General features: G+C 47.7%; 1 protein-coding gene and 2 long non-coding RNA genes across 3 annotated transcripts; all 3 read left to right on the plus strand.

Moving 5' to 3' along the window:
* Positions 1 to 1,371: 1,371 nt before the first annotated feature.
* On the plus strand, positions 1,372 to 1,945 carry LOC123133677 (uncharacterized). The gene is made up of 3 exons (XR_006465344.1): positions 1,372 to 1,530; positions 1,629 to 1,722; positions 1,803 to 1,945. It is a non-coding gene; the product is annotated as an uncharacterized lncRNA (long non-coding RNA).
* A 6,682-nt stretch (positions 1,946 to 8,627) lies between these two features.
* Positions 8,628 to 13,053, plus strand: LOC123136030 (uncharacterized). Its single transcript, XR_006466501.1, has 2 exons — positions 8,628 to 11,858; positions 12,853 to 13,053. It is a non-coding gene; the product is annotated as an uncharacterized lncRNA (long non-coding RNA).
* A 249-nt stretch (positions 13,054 to 13,302) lies between these two features.
* On the plus strand, positions 13,303 to 16,398 carry LOC123133678 (uncharacterized). Its single transcript, XM_044553114.1, has 2 exons — positions 13,303 to 15,365; positions 15,993 to 16,398. The coding sequence occupies exons 1-2, from the start codon at positions 13,643 to 13,645 to the stop codon at positions 16,295 to 16,297; spliced, it is 2,028 nt and encodes a 675-aa protein (XP_044409049.1). The 5' UTR covers positions 13,303 to 13,642; the 3' UTR covers positions 16,298 to 16,398.
* The last annotated feature ends 262 nt before the right edge of the window (positions 16,399 to 16,660 follow it).

Below are 16,660 nucleotides of genomic sequence, written 5' to 3' on the forward strand. Positions count from 1 at the left end.
TTTTCTTTTGATATGGCAGAAATAAGAAAGGTTCAAATAACATTGTCATTCTACAATAGACAACAACAAAAGGTGGCTTAGTTGGTTATTAGGCTCGATAGGTATTACATAGACCTGGGTTTGAATCCTCTTTCAAGCACTTTTATTTTCTTTTCATATTATGCAGCGAAAAACCAGAAAAAACCACTAGCAATTTACTATCGAATATTATGCAGTCGACTGGTGGTTAGCACAGTCCATTATCGAATACGGAGTCCGTATCCGTAAGAAAAACGAGGATGCTTCTATATCGATCAAGCTTGTGTCACCAGACCAATCTCGAAAGAAGTCCAAATAACCCCCCAGGGCTTCACAAACCGACTAGATTACCTCCTGAGGTCTAAAACCGGGTATTTAACCCCCCTAAGTTTCCCCAAACCATGTGAATCTTCCACTAAGCCTCATTAGAGTGGTTTTGCAGACGGTTTTGTTGATGTGGCACGGTGCACCTCGTTCTTAACCCGCACCTGGCCTCGTCCATTCTCGTCCAAGCAAGAGCGAGTGTCTCACCAGTCACCACACCAGCTACCTGTCTATGCCTGACATTACCTCGCAGCTCGCCGAGTTCCATTCTTGTAACTCTGTCACCTTCTCGGTGATCAGCCTCCCGGGGTTGGTGTGTAGCCAGCACAAGGCCAGCAACGTCTCCACACCTGGACACTAGACTCAAAGGGCATGCCTTCAGTCAGGCGGACTGCATCGTCGAACCTGCTTCTACGGCCTAGTGCACTGCATACCGCTGGAGTTGATGACCGTCTGGGCCGTCGAGATCCTCCTCTATGGCGACCCCTAGCCGTGCGTGACCAGTGCGGCAGTGCCTCGTACTCAATCTCTCCGAGGCAGACTGGTAGGGCAGTCGAGGCTGTCGGGGAGCAGGTCATTGGCGCCGGAAGTGGCAAGGAGTCGGAGCGTCGCTCACGAACGTCGCCATCTGTTGGAAGCCGCGCGCGGCACAGGCGCGCGCTTGGTGAGTTGTTGCCTACGGACTACAGGGAAGAAGCGAACGAGGCCGGTGAGAGAGCTACTGACGTGACTAGGGCACACAAGGGACGCGATGGCAAGCCGAGATTGCATCAAGCCAAAATACAGCCGGCTGCTGGCTGTTGCTGCTTCCGATCAGTACCTCAACGCTGCATTGTTGTCAAGGGATCTGTGAGGACGTGAGCGATGGAAAAAGAATCCTATACGACCGGGTCGTACCGACCCGATCGTGAGACCCACTCCCTCGTGCGCCAGCTGGCCATCCGAATCTCAATGCATCGTTCCTCGCCCGACCGCCAGCCCACCTCGTTCCCCATGTCCCATGCCTGTCCTTTCAGCTTCTAAACTGATTCATCTTCCAAAACAGAAAACCCATCTCCATCTCTTTCATCTCGCCGGCGACGGCGTGGCAAGATGGCGCCGCCCGATGACAGCAGCGAGGCCCCAGATCGTGGAACATATACGGCAACCCCTCCATCTGAACATCCTCTGCCCACATCTCCAATCATGGTGAGTTCAGTAATACTAGTGCCCTCTTCCTAGGAAATTCCTTCTTTCTGAAGATTCTTGATTGATCTCATTCTTCCATCTCGCCGGTGATGGCACAGCCCGACGACGACACCGAGGCACCAGATCGTGGAACATATAGAACAGCCCCTGGACCGGAACCTCCTCTGTCCACAGCTCCTCCACTGATGTTGAGTTCAGTATACTAGTGCATCCCTCTTCCTAGGAAATTCCTTCTTTCTGAACCATCTTGATTGATCTCAGTACCCTTGCAGCAATTGCCAAGGAACACAATTCCGCCGAGGACGAGCAGCACACCAAGGGACAATCAGGATTTGCAAGATGAAAATAATGTTCCAAGTGTTGGGATGAGCTTTCAATCCGAGGAAGAGGCATACCAGTTCTACAATTCTTATGCTAAAATAAAAGGATTTAGAGCATCTCCAACAGCCGCGCTAAAGCGCAGCGCGCAAAAAACCTGTTTAGCGCACGCGCTGCGGCTGGTTTTGCGCGCCCGCCTGCGCTGGCTCCAGCAGCCGTGCCACAATGCAGCGCGCGCGCGCCGCTCTAGCAGAGCGCAAAAATACAGCGCGCGCGACTCGCCGGGCATTTTGCATATATGGATATTTTGGACAAAAATGAACATGTAAAATTTGACACAAACAAGTTGATGAATAAAAGTTCATGCCCACAAGTTCAAAATCATGCCCACAAGTTTATCCAACCAAGTTCAAATGCAAACTAAAAGTTCAAGACATGAAAGACACATCAATCTTCATCTTCCTCTTCTTCGTCTTCGTCCTCATCTTCCGAAGACGACTCTTCCGCCTCCGAAGATGAATCTTCCTCCCTCTCCTCATCACGCACCGCATCACGCACCGCATCATGTGAAGCTCCGACGGCGTTGGCAAGATCTTCAACGGCATCTTCATGGGAATGTGTGTGAGAAGCCATGACGGCCGGAGGTGCACCCATGGCGGCCGGAGGTGCACCCATGCCTCCCATGAGAGAAGCAAAACTCATGCCTCCCATGGCGGCCATAGCGTCGGAGGGTGCTCCAAAGCCACCCATGCCTACCATGGCGGCCAGAGGTGCACCCATGCCTCCCATGACTCCAAAGCCACCAATGCCTCCCATGGCGCTGAGGCCACCGCCTCCCATGGCGCCGAGGCCACCGCCTCCCTTGGCGCCGAGGCCACCGCCTCCCATGGCGCCGAAGCCACCACCTCCGATGGCACCGAAGCCACCCATGCCTCCCACCCATTGCACGAACCAAGGCTCTTTTTCGGATCAAGACTTCTTGTTGGGCAAGATTGACATACTCTTTTTGCGCCGTATTGAGGTTAGATGTGTCCATGAAGAACAAGTGCTTCTCCCATTCCAACAACTTAGCTCGCTCCTCATTGCTCACTTTCCTCTCCTCCAAAGTCACCTTTCTCTCCTCGGCCGCCACCCTTCTCTCCTCGGCCGCCAACCTCCTCTCCTCGGCCACGGCATCTTGGTTCCTTGCCATTTTCCTCACCTCATTGGCTTCGACCCTTGCCTTAACAATAGCTTCCATAGCATTTTTGAGCTCATCATCTCCTTTCCTCTTCTTCTTTTCGGTTTTGTCTTTCTTGCACCCATCCGGTCGTTTTGCCTTCGAGTATGAAACCGAGTTGGGTGTGGGGCTTCTCTTGCCATCATCACTTGATGCATCATCCTCCTCATCATCATCATTCATCTCATTTGCTCGCTTCCGTTTGTTGCTCAAATGCAAATCCTCCAAACCATCACGCTTCTTCCATTTCTCATCATCCTTTAACACTTCAAAGCAATGAGGCAAGGTAAAGATCCTGCCTTTCTTGATCTTCCCCTTCTTGGTTGTCCTTGTCTCTTCTTTGAACAAGTTTTGTGCAATGTTGTACTACAAGAAAAACAAAACAAGTTAGCACTTCGGTCACCAAAAACAAGTATGATGAACATATATGAGATGCCACTTACTCGATCATCCTCATTTGTGCCACTTGGGTTAATCTTGTCCACTGACTTTTGCGCGGCCGCCCACTTTTGACAATCCGAGTTGATTGTCGACCATCGGGACCGAAGTGATCTCTTGGAGCGGTCAATTCCACTCTTGTTGTGAGCATCAAAGTGTTCTTTCATTCGCCCCCAATACGCGTCTCTACTTTGATCACCTCCAATGGATGGATCCCTCGACACATGCAAATAAGTGTAGCATAGTAACTTGTTATCGGTGGTGGAGTAATTGCCCGCTCTTCCTTTCGGCGCCTCGACAATTCCCTCACCCTCCTGGTCCACCTCAAACTCATGGTCTTCGAAATTGATGTCATTGGTTTGAGACCAATGCGAATTGTTGGACCCAACACCCATAGTGGACATGTATGCATCATCGTTGAGACTACAAAGTTTTTTGAACAATGCACATAAGCTATCTATATGTGATGATCATGCATTGAAAATATAAGAAGAAAAAAATACTTGGAAATTTTTTCACCTTGGGGGCATTTCGTCGAACACGTGGTGCGCGTCGGCGGCCGGCTCAACGAGTGAGCTCGCCGGTGCTTCGGTAGCCACCGCGGCCGTCGAACGCCCTGCAAGCTTTTTTCCCTTCGCCTTTGTGATGCCGGAGCCGTCCGCCGCCTTGTTCTTCTTCGCGGATGTTTTGCCCTTCTTCGTCCGCGCCGCATTGGATACCTTCTTCGACGGTGCGGCGGCGGCACGGGATGGCGCCGGCGCGACGCCACCCGGCGCCGTAGTCATCCGCGGCGGCAAGAAGAGGCTGCGCGCAAGGCCGACGCTCGGCGGAGCTCCGGCGGTGGCGACGCCAGCGCTCGCTGCGCTAGGGTTTCCGGCGGCGGCGGGGGGGGGGGTCGCGGCTGTACAGCGGGGTGAGCGGAGCGCCGGTGTGCGCGTCCATAGTGGGTGGTAGGGCGCCGGCGCCGGCGTGCACGGGGCGTAGGACGAGGAGAGGAGAGAGTGCGGCCCGAGCGCTCGAGTGTGCCGCGCGCTGTAGCTAGCGCCCCAAATACACCGCGCGGATAAGTGTTTTTGACCGCGCGCCCAACCCGTTATAGCGCGCGGGCCGTTTTTGCGTGCCCGCTGGAGCGACCCGCCGCGTTGCGTGCGCGCTAAAAAGGCCTAATTTGCGGCGCGGCGCTAATTTAGCGCGGCTGTTGGAGATGCTCTTAGCATTAGAAAGTGCCACCTGAAGCTTAGAGCAGATAACACTTTAAGTGCCAGATATTTAGTTTGTAGCAAGGCAGGTGTGAAGGCCACTCATCCAACACATGTACCCAAGAAAGAACAAGCTATTTCGAGGACTGATTGCATGGCACGTGTTCAATTCAGCATCAATCGGGAGGGTATTTGGAGTGTTTAAAAAGTCATGCTCGAGCACAATCATCAGCTTGTAAGTCCAGACAAGAGGCACATGCTTAGATCACAGCGTCAACTCTTAGATGCTGACCGCCACATGATTAAGCAAATGAGGACATCCGGAATTAAACAAGCTGAAATATATGATTTCTGTGAGGTTTGGTATGGTAAAGATGCTATGCCATTCTTGCAAATGGATTGCAACAATTACTTACGAAGTGAGCGCTCGAAGTATTTGGAGACTAAAGATGCACAAACATTAACAGAGTATCTAACGAATAAGCAAGCTGAGGACCCTTCATTTTTCTATGCCATGCAATTAAATGATAATGATGGTACAATAATGAATATCTTTTGGACTGATGGACAAGCTATCATGGATTATTATGTCTTTGGAGATGCTGTTTCCTTTGACAACACATTTTCAACAAATAAATTTCAAATGCCATTCGCTCCATTTATTGGTGTTAATCATCACAAACAAACAGTTCTTTTTGGTGCAGCGCTGCTATATAATGAAACTGCAGATACATTTGAGAGGAATTCAAGAAGCAATTCAGTTTGTCGTGTGTGTTGCTAGGCACTGATGGCACAATTAGCAATTACAAGTTGATATCTTTCGAGTACAAAAATGATGAAGCCGTAGTGTGTTTGAACCCAACTACTTTGGAGATAACTTGTTCATGCAAGTTGTATGGCTGCGTAGGTATGTAATACATGCTCCCTCATTTCCTTGAAATGCATAGCCTTTGAAATTACTTTCTGAAATTGTGTTAAACATTGTAGGTATATTATGCAAGCACATCCATAAGGTTTTCACCTACTGCAATATCATCACCCTGCCAAGTCAGTACATAATGAACAGATGGACAAAGCATGCAAAGCAAGAAATTTTCACATCCAAACTTGATACCAATGATAGCCTGGATTCCATGTTTGCACATACTTCTAGAAAAATGATGTCACTTGCATTGAAGTGTAAAGCTTCAAAGGAGGTCCTTACATATCTCAATGCTGGTATTGATAAGTTGGCATTGGAAGCACATGAATTACTTAGCAATTTAAATTTGGATGAAGATGAGGACTCTGAAAGTTCATCCGAAATGACCGAATCTGTTGCCAAGACAACGGTGTCATTTAGAGCTCCTGAACGAATAAAAGGTCCAACGAAAAAAAGATCAAAAGATGTGCTAGAGGGAGCAAAGAAAGGGAAAAAAAGGTACATTTAATTCTTATGTGTGAATAAGTAGCAAGGTATCCCTTCTATCTCTTATATGTACACACAATGTGCAGCAAAAGGTACAAATCATCCAACAAAGGAATCGGTGTTTGTTCCATCTACAGTTGGCCCTTCAGAATTTGCTTGCGCCGGTACTACACATCCACCTATGACCATGGCATTTGGAGAGTATCCATCAGCTTTTGTTCCACCTATTCCAGGAGAATTTGCAAGATTATTGCTTCAAGCTCATGGAGATGGCACAACACCGCCGACTGCTCGTCAATTAGATTTCAGCGAGGGTGCTAGTACATCAAGGTTTCAGCAGACGTCTCGGTCGTGCCCTGCTTGTTTCTAATGCTAGTTAGCTGGGCATGTCAGCTAAAGGGTGTTATTTACTTGAAGTTGTCGTTTTATTTTATAAATGTGTGCTAGTGTTGGTACCTGAATTGGTGAACATATAGTCCCTTGGCAAACCTGGAATGTTTTGCTCATGCCAAATGATGGTACTTGTTGCAATATTAATCTGAAGTTATCCTTTTATTCTGTAGCAATCTAATTTGTGGCGTTTATTTTTCTGAAAGTATTGACCAGATACAATCTAATTTGTAGCACCGAAGAAGTACAAATGTTTTTCTCAATATACTGGAAAGCAACAACACACAAGTTCTCTGTTTCAGGATAGGCACACTATTTTCATAAATGAATATGCTTATATGCATGTCAGCTTGTTAAATCAGCATATAGGCATGCATGTTAGCAGTTTGTATTCTTGGCTGATATAGAATCTGCACACTGCACATCATTGATATCACAAGAGCTTCAAATACCAAGAGCTTTTATTCAGTGTACATCAGATTCATTTATACAACCAAAAAGCTCCACAATCTGCATCGACTAAAAAGTTCTTCTTCCTTTTGTCAGAACAATATGCTTTGTGCAGTTTCTTTTTGCTCCAATTGTCAATGAATAAGAGAATAACTTCCACACAAGCATATCTAGCAGAATAAGCAGATGCAAATGAACAGAGCATATAGCTACGTGCTTGTGTTGCAACCAGCAGATGAGCCGTTGATATGACAATTGGAGGCATCAGGTCATAGCTCCTCTCCTCGTTTCACATCTGCCCAGTGCTCTCAGCGCGCTCTATGCTTGAAGTGCAGCCAGCGGGTACATGTCCAGTAGCTACGCCGCCACATCCGGCAGGGAGAAGTAGCTGGCGTGGTGCCGCGAGCTGAGCCGGCTACGACCGTGGCGGTTTCCTGCGGGGATGGAGCACCGGAGTAAGGGACTTGCGCTCAATGAGCATGCCATGGCTAGATGTGGCGAGCGGCAATGGCGGGGCCGCCGACGGGCCGTTGCTGGCGAGGGTAGAGTGGGCCGAGCTTGGGTGGTATGGCGTCGACGAGCAGAACAGCGGCGATGCGGCACCGACAACTGGATTTGGGGTGGAGTAGAATCGTGATTTGGAAACAGGAAAGTGGGGAACGAGACGACGGGGGGCTGGAGGTCGGGCGAGGAACGATGCGTTGAGATTCGGATGGCCAGCTGGCGCACGAGGGAGTGGGTCTCACGATCGGGTCGGTACGACCCGGTCGTATAGGATGGCATGACGATGGGAGGGGAAGAGAGGAACTGTGCCGAGTTGCCTAGGTCGTATCCGCAACCTTGCCACGTCAGCAGAACCGCCTGCAAAACCACTCTAAGGCTTGGTTCGGTTCTAGTGGTTTTGAACCTCTGGGGGGTCCAATCCCTGCAAGGATTGGGTGAAGCCCCTCCCGTCACCAAATCCACACTAATCCCTGCTACCTTTCTCGAGAAATCCCTTCTGACCACATATCCATTCGGTAAATCCCCGCAACCCAGCAGTAGGTCAACAACACAGAAGAGGCATGAATCACAAGTGGAGCAACGAGACAGTAGGCTGCTTTGGCCGTCGAGCACGCGCCTGGATGGAGGAAGAGGGTCGCGCCGGGATGGAGGAAGAGGGTCGCGCCGGGGATCTGCTGCAGGGAGGAGGAGGAGGAGGGGGGCGGGGGCGGGGACGGGGGGGGGGGGAGGGGCGAGGTAGGAAGCAGAGGGAGTTCCTTTGCTCCGGCCCCTAGCCGTCGTCCAGTCCTTCCTCGCCGCCGCCGCCGCCGCCGCCCTCCCCCGTCGCTCTCTTTCTCTTCTCCTTTTTCTTTTGAGACGAGGAGCCGAGACAAGACGTGGTTTACTTCCACGTGGGGGGAGACGTGGCTCAAAACCCGGTCGAATCCCTGCAGTTTCGGAGGGATTTTGGTGGGAAATAAACCCGGCCGGGTTTAACCGAATATGTATCTCTACTATTAAAGGAGAGTCGAACGTCATGATGGTTCGACCTCCTTCTTCCCACCTACGATGACCACTTCCCCTCGCACCATCCCTCGCGTGAAAAAAATCGCCAAAAAATCTCCGTCGCGCGAGGGCCACGATCGCACCACACCAAAAAAAGGAAGCTCAGCCCACGTACGAGATTCATCCAACAGCCGACCCACTCACGCACGTCTCCAACCCACTCTCGATCCCATCTCTCTCCCGAATACTCACGCACGTCCCCAACCCCCTCTCGATCCCATCTCTCTCCCGATTTTTTTGGCAACGCCAGCCTCCTCTTTCATCTCCCATGGCGACCTAGGAAAGGGTAGGTAGATCCATCTCGCCCACTTCTTCCTGCCGTCGTCATCGTCCCCCACTCGACCATGCTAGCTTCCGCGATTTGGATGCCTCCCCTATGAGGAATCGGCGCGTCGTACTCATCGCAGGTGGCGGCGGCCATTGGCAAGGGCTCGTTTGGAAGAGCAGGTGGCGTACAAGGTCGCGTCGAGGTCCAACAACCGGAACATCGGCTCCGTAGGAACGCCGTCACAGGTGCGTCGATCTCAATCTTCTCCTCCATTGCCGTTGTCTTCGTTACCTGTGTATCTCAATCTCAATCTTCTCACACTCATGAATTTTCAGTACGATGGGTTTTTCTAATTCAGATCTTGCTTGCCTTATCGTGATATCTTCTTTGCCATGGTAAGCACACTAGCACAGCATGGTTCGTTCGCCCTCATAACTTTTGTTATGACATTAGTGTTGTTCAGAAAGCAGGAGAAAATACCGGAGTACTCTTCTGTAGTGTATTGTTGTTCAACTGAAACATATGCAGTGGGTTTGATGGCCGCAGGATAATTAAAGCCAAGGTAAAGACTATACATTCACAATTCCTATAGTTATAAACAAGAAAAAAAGATATAGGCAAGTACTATTGTTTTAGATGCCGGTAAAATGGACTAGAATTTCATGAGCTGTTTAGTCAGCATGCTACCACTCATCAGTGGTGGAGGACGAAATTTTTTCGAGGTAGGGCAGCCGAGACTACAGCACGTGAGACTTCCTCGCTGCTAGCCTCTAGCGCCAGGGCGTGCGTCTCCACCGTCCACTTTGGCATCCGGCACCCGCACTCCTGCTGCCTGCTGCTAGCCGCTAGCCCGCTGGGGTTCGCGCGTGGCATGTGCCTGGGCTCGTGGTTTGCGTTCTGCTGTTCCTGTTCGTACCTTCGTAATGACTGGTTTGGTACGTCATGTGTGTGTGTCGTATGTGCAGCTATCAGGCAGGGGCATGACCGAAGTCACGTCCCAACATCAAAGAGAACTCTTCCTTTCAGTGACTTATGCGTGTTTGCCGGAAATAAAGGTTGGGCGGATACCCTGCCTCGCCGTACCGAGTGCTCCGCCGGTGCTACCACTAATATCCTTGTACTGTACTAGCTTCAGTATTTCTCCCACTTTTTCTGCAACATGTGTAAATGTAGTTACAATTGAGAAAGCGAGAAATATTTGTTTTGTGAAAAAAATTGCCATATCTTTGTTATCTCGATATCAAATTATTGCAAATTATTGCTGAATGCATCTTCATTTGAGAAAATGTGGACGGCCACAGGAGAAACATAAACTTTGTCATATAAAGTTGGAAGTGTTTAACTGCTCAAACTTTCTACTTTGCAAACAAATAAAGTGATGCAAGGTATTCAGATGTCTGTGGTTGATGATAATTTACATTGAGTTCAGCATTAAATTAGTATTTAATTGTTGCCTTTGTGCTTGCTACTGTTTCATGGTTTCAGAAACATGTCTACTGTGGACTGTTTCATAGCTTATCTTTTCCAATCCGTTATCTACATATATCTACCTCATGTTAATGCACTATCAAAATTGTCTCATTAATTCTTGTCACTTTCTCAAATAAAAATTATCCTTTGCCTGGCTTGCCCCTAATTTTATAAATCCCGTCAGAATTCTAAATCTTATTTCTATGCAGAACTCGAAGAATTCCAAGAAAGATCATTGCTTCAAGGTTGGCAGTGGCCACAACATAATTGACATCAAAACTAGATCTGGGTCCTACATATCCGGTCTTGCTTGGTTATATTTCTTTTTTCCATTCTGTTATATACCTACATATATGATTGGTTTGCTACATGAGGTAGCGACGAAATCACCTGATACAAGGTCAAACTAAGTTTCTATTCCTACAGTACTAGCTACTAGCCAACAATGTGTTTACGACTCTCATCACAGAGTGATTAATCATAGTAAACTATGTGCCAGCTTATGTGAGTCCAATCGATCTATCTTTTATTGGCATTACCCGTTGTGTAGATAGGGATTATCCACACCAACCTTCATAGACTCCTAAAACTATCCTAGGATTATCAGTTTCTCAAACAATTGAAGTTGCAGCCTATGTGAAATCTTTATTGCCTGATATGGTAGCACTAACTATTTTTCTTTATTTTATGAATCACAGTCTAAAGGCTCAAAAGCAGTTGATCATTACCTGTCACAGTAATACAAAACACCTATCTAATATTGGGGAAAATGTATGTATTTTCTCAAGCAGCTATGTGGATATAGGTCTTGCTGAAAATTTGTAACTGAGCTTGTAATCTTAACAATTGTTGTGGAATAGTCAGCTGATATGTTCATATGTGAATCATCCACCCAATTAGCTACAATGCTTTGCAAGGCCAGTACCATACCAACATTGGAGCCAAAAGATCATGTGGTAACATCAAATGCTATCACCTTTCACATGACATTTTTTTTCATTCGAGTATGATTATCTGTGGATCTAGATTGGTTAAGTATGTGCTTGGTAGATTGGTCATTATTGAAACTACATAACATTGTTTTGGGCCTTTGCATTGCCCTTACTCTTGGAATGGCCTGACTTGATATTACTATTATACTACTTTGCTTGTATTGTTGTCTTGTGTGCTCGTATTCTATAACATGGTCTTAAGAAGAGGAAGAGATTATGTGGCCAGAAAAAATCAATTTTCTTAATATGTAAAACCACATACAAAGCCAGAAATTGTTTCAAGAACTTCCCTACATTTGTAAGATGCTTCCAATAGTCACTGTTGATGATATAACCGCAAACTGCTATGGAATCTGGTATCATACTGAGGTTGGATGATATTTAATGACCATTTTTTCCTTCTATATTGTTGATGATCTCTTAATGCACAATATCAGAATTTTATTTTTCGCCATCTTCACCTATTTCCTATTGTTTCTATTCAATGTACGTTAATGCAAATTAATTCGAAGTAAATTATTCTTTGTAGCCAAATTGGACACATACATACGGTATGAAAATTTACGCAGAAGAGAAGGGCCCATCACTCCAGAGTCTAGGAAAGTTGGGTAAATGTAATCGTTTTATGGTACGTGATTTGATCAGGATCAAGTCTTACAGTATTAAACGTGGAATTTTGATTCAGTTTTAGAACTTCTTTTATTTGAAAATAATTAAACAGGAATTGAAAATAAGCATCAGTTTGCTTAGGCACTTAATAGTATTATTTTGCTAGCAAGGTATTCATTTCCATCTTTATATATTCTGTTGTCATGTTTTTCCCCCTATTTCTGCTGAACTGGACACATACATATATACATAAACACCGGTTCCGCAGAAGAGAAGGGACACTTTACTCTAGGAAAGCTGGGTAAATGTAATCTGGTACATAATCTAATCCCGTGCAAGTCTCGCAGGATTAAGTGTAGAATTTCGCTTCGGTTTAGATTTTCTATGTGTCCAAATAGAATTAAACATGAACTAAATAGAAAATATTGTGCTTCCCTATAGTTTTGTGTAGTAACACAGTATGCGGGTGTTGGACTGTCCTATGGTGCCAATGGAGTCCCGCCGATGTTGTTCTTTACTTGGTGCACTTATAAATTGTTCTCCGAGCCTGACTAATTGAACAATCCTGATTATCATAATGGTGTTCCTTTGGTCTTTACAATTGGCTGATATTGTCTGCAAAGATTGAATGTAAATGATGTTCTGCTGTTGTGGTTTTGTCTGCAAGGATTATGTGTAAAATAAGGGGCAAAGAAAACAAAATATATGCAGTTTAAAATTATCAATTGTTATCCATTTAAGTCTATAGTCTATCTTATAGCTTGGTTAAAAAGCATAAAAATGAGCAGTAGGTATTTCCACAACCATGGTTATGCTTGTTTGTATGCATTGAGCTGACCCAGAGTGCTCATACTATCATGGATGTTCTTGTGGAGCACTAGCAACTCGTAAAGTTCCAAACTTAAGTTTCGCCAAGGATATTCATCTATCCAAGTTTGGCATGCTACTATAAAAAAAATGCCAAAACAATCAGTCTACCATTTTTATCTCATACTTCTTCGTACTTATTTCAGGAAAAATGCAAAACCAGTCAGCCATCAACCCTAACAGAGGGGCTAGCGCTCTTTATCTCTAACGTATAATCCTTTTATTTGGCGTTGTTGCCATGCCGCTATAGTTGGTCTTTTGCTGTTCTCCTTTTCCTGTAATCAGTTGTACTTGGTTTTCTCTATCCTCATATCAATGAAAATGCAGCGTTGATTATGTTTCATCAAGAACATGTACTCCCTCCGTTTCTGAGCGCTTCAAGTAGATCTTGGTTAATACTCCTTCTGATCTATAATAAGGTTTGAACTAAAACCACGACACTTGTTATGGATCATACGGAATACAAGATAATCAGATAGATACTTGTTCTATGTGTATGCCATGTCTAACTATATTATTCTATGAGTACATTTGAAGCGAAATCAAATTCGTTATTTTTGGAATATTACATGTCTATATTTCATATATTTGTGTGATCTTTGACATGCCTTATGTCTACACTATATGAGATGACTAAAAGCATAAGGAGCCGTGGCAACGCACGGGCAGTCAACTAGTATAAGCTAAGCGGGGATCCAACCCCTGCGAGGGTAAAACCCACGGGGTTCGGGCCAAAACCCCTCCGATCCCGGCGGGGGTGGGATTAAACGAACGAAGCCTAATCGGGATTGGTTTAGGAAAGCCCGGGGGTACATACCCGGTTTTAGAACTCAGGGGGTAAATTGGCCCGTTTGTGAAACACCGGGTGGTTATGTACGTGGACTTCTTTCACCAATCTCTCTTTTCTCTCCAGCGATCCGGCTCTCCAGCGAGGCTATGGCGCTTGTGCCCAACCCCGGCGATCCGGCTCTCCGCATCTACGGGCCGAAAATCTATTCTGGGTATCCCTCGCCCGAGGATGAGTCCGAGTCCAGGTCTTACCTGCTGCACAAGATCGGCTCCTTCTACCGCAAGGCGCGGAGGCGGCTCGCCTGCCGCCGCCGCGTGCAGCCGCACGGCCTCTGCGTCGGCCTCCTCGACCCGGTCGCCAACATCGTCATCAACAGTACCATCGCCCACCACTCCCGCAAGCGCGACCACGAGGTCGCTGTGCTGCAGGAGGACCTGGAGCGCCGGTCGCTGGACGGCCTGGTGGTCTTCCTCACCCGCATGTTCCCCAACCTCGCGGAGGGCCTGGCCGTGCGCTACCTGCACCTCGCCAAGGCCGACGCCCTCATCGCCGCCTGCGCCGTCGCGTTGGACCACGGCATCAAGTGGTTCCACGACTCCGAGGCGGCGCCTGCGTTCATCATCACGGCCCTCAAGTGCGCCGGGCTGGCCGCCGGGCACCCCGACGCCGCCCGCCTCATCTGCGCCTGGCGCAACGTCTCCAGCCGCGTAGACGACGCGCTCAGCCTGCTCGACTTGCTCCGCGAATCACAATCATCGCCACGCCACTGCTCGCACGTCGTCAGGGAGCTCGTCTCCATTGTCAACGAGGGACCGCAGGCCCGTGAAGTAGCCGTGCGGTGCGCGTGGCAGCTCGCGGAGGCTTCCCTTCGCCGTCATCCCCGGAGCATGCCGCAGCCGGACAATGACCTGCCCAACCGGACGCTCCAGGACACGATCCACGGGTACTACCTCGAGGCCCTCACTCGGCTGTCGGCGGGCCCTGGCTTCCACCGCAGCCTGATCAAGGCCGGCCACTGCTACGGCCCCCTCGACCCCGTCTCCAACATCATCGGCAACACCGTCTGGCACCACGCCACGTTCCCGCCTTCCATGAAGCTCGAGCAGAACGTGATCGGCACGCGGAGCCTCCACCGGATGGAGAACCGCTCCCTGTGCGGCCTAGTCTCCTTCCTCTGCACTCGCTACCATGGCTTTGGTTTCCAGCGATCCGTGCGCTGCCTGCTTGAGGCAGACGCCAGCCTTGCGCTCGCTGATCCCGACCTTGATCCTGCCGCTGCCGCAATTCGCCATGTCCAGGAGGCTCAGAACTCCCCGGACACCGGTCTCAGGGAAGCCTTCTTGGCAGCCGCCACCGCGGCCTGCCACCCCAACCCGGACGCTCAAGCAAAGCTTCTCACTTCATGTAAGGCGATGCTGGGGCCTGCCATGTCTTTGCTGCGTCCGGGCCGTGGCAAGCTCTCCTCTCAGGATGTTCAGCGGCTTGCCAGGTTGCTATCTCCGGAATCCACATATGATCATGACTGCGAGATGGCACTTCCCCCGGTCTCCCTCAAATCCTACCCCCTTGCGGACCTAGCAGACCTCTATTCAGTGGTCTCCAAGGGGGTCAACGTTCTGTTGAACAAATATCGACAGATGCCAAATGGGGATCCCAGCTACGAGCTTCATACGATTTGTGGTGTGAATGACCGGGTCGGCGGTCCTGCTCAATGGCCTCCTCATGAGTGTGGCCGCTGTCACGTCAACTTCCTGGCTACTCCCAAAAGCCCCTGTGATGGAAAACCGACTTTGTTTTTTACTGAAATTCAAAGCGATGGCACATACGATTCCTTCTGTTGCCCTGTTGCTCTGCCTCCGCCATGTGCTGGTAAGCTGTATATAACCAACCCTATGCAAATATTTTTCAAGTATCTTATCTAGTCAGTATATTTTGTTTTATATGCCAACGGTTTTTCACATGTCTTATCTAGTCAGTATATCTTGCTGTATATGCTATATATATATATACAGAGTCTGAACCACCATGGTGCATCTTTACCACAACAGACCACTAGATTGTGTTTTGTTACTCCGCCAGCCTGAACTCTCGTATCTGGAGTGAAAAATAAAATTGTTGAAGAAAAGGAAGTGTCAAAGATGAAAAAGGAAACAAAAGTCGAATGCCTATACTTGAATATCTCCATGTTGATATGTTAATGAAGTCGAACATTTCGATCAAGCAGCCTGCTATAGTGATCAGCATGTAGCTTGATGATCCCTTCACCATCGTGCTCATTTCCCAGTCAACAAACTGATAATGTTTACAATCAACTAGGACACGGTCATCCAATCACCCTTTATTTACACATTACACATGGTTTATGTCAGCATTCTATGGCTCCATGCATTATGGAACTTGTAAGCCGCAGGAAATTTCATTTTTGATGTGTTTTTACGTGCACACAGTTTTATGCATTAACATTTAATACATATTAATTACCTCATGTGTTGGCAGCACAAATTCGGTGTGTTTACTGCGAAGCCATGGGGACTAGAATTGTGCATCCAGTCGCGATAGACTTCCGCGGCCGTGATTCGGAGTTTGAGATGCTGGCCCGCGAAAAAGACCCCTGTCAGCGCGAGGAAGCAACCTTGAGAATCATCAGCCATAGACGTCTCATGGCGGAGAATGTTCATTGCAAGGAGAAAGAAGATATCCTCTATGATGGAGTGGATGGGCACAAGAATAAGTTTGATAATGTGAGTTCCCTGAGTGTGGAAGAAGCTATGTTACTGGCACCACTTTGTCGCTATATGTAAGGTGTTGTGGCATTGGAAAATACTGTGCCAATGCAAGACAAGTTAAAGTTTATGTTATCCTAGGAGTTGGGATGGTGCTCATGAAATTTAACAAGTGGTTAACTCGTACTGTTTAGAATATATCCAATGATGTGTGTTAGTAACGGCATTTGAATGTGCCAGCTGATTGTGTAATTGCAGTTTACACTCTAAACTAATTTGGAACTGCTTTGGTTAGCAATCACGCATCTTTGTTGTCAAATTTGGTTGTGCTGCTTTGAGATGTACTTAAGCCTGAGGAAAATTGGTTTGCGGCCGAATCTAGCTGGGTAAGAAAAATCTTTTCATGGGCTGGGCTGTATATTGAAGGCAAGCTGTAAATAG

This window comes from Triticum aestivum, chromosome 6B, assembly GCF_018294505.1.
Source record: "Triticum aestivum cultivar Chinese Spring chromosome 6B, IWGSC CS RefSeq v2.1, whole genome shotgun sequence".
Lineage (NCBI taxonomy): Eukaryota > Viridiplantae > Streptophyta > Magnoliopsida > Poales > Poaceae > Triticum > Triticum aestivum.

What these genes read in the sequence shown, in the direction of transcription:
- LOC123133678 (XM_044553114.1), top strand. Translation starts at nt 13,643, where the DNA reads ATGGCGCTTGTGCCCAACCCCGGCGATCCGGCTCTCCGCATCTACGGG. An exon ending in TCTGCCTCCGCCATGTGCTG is followed by an intron (nt 15,366 to 15,992) that starts GTAAGCTGTATA and finishes ATGTGTTGGCAG; the next exon opens with CACAAATTCGGTGTGTTTAC.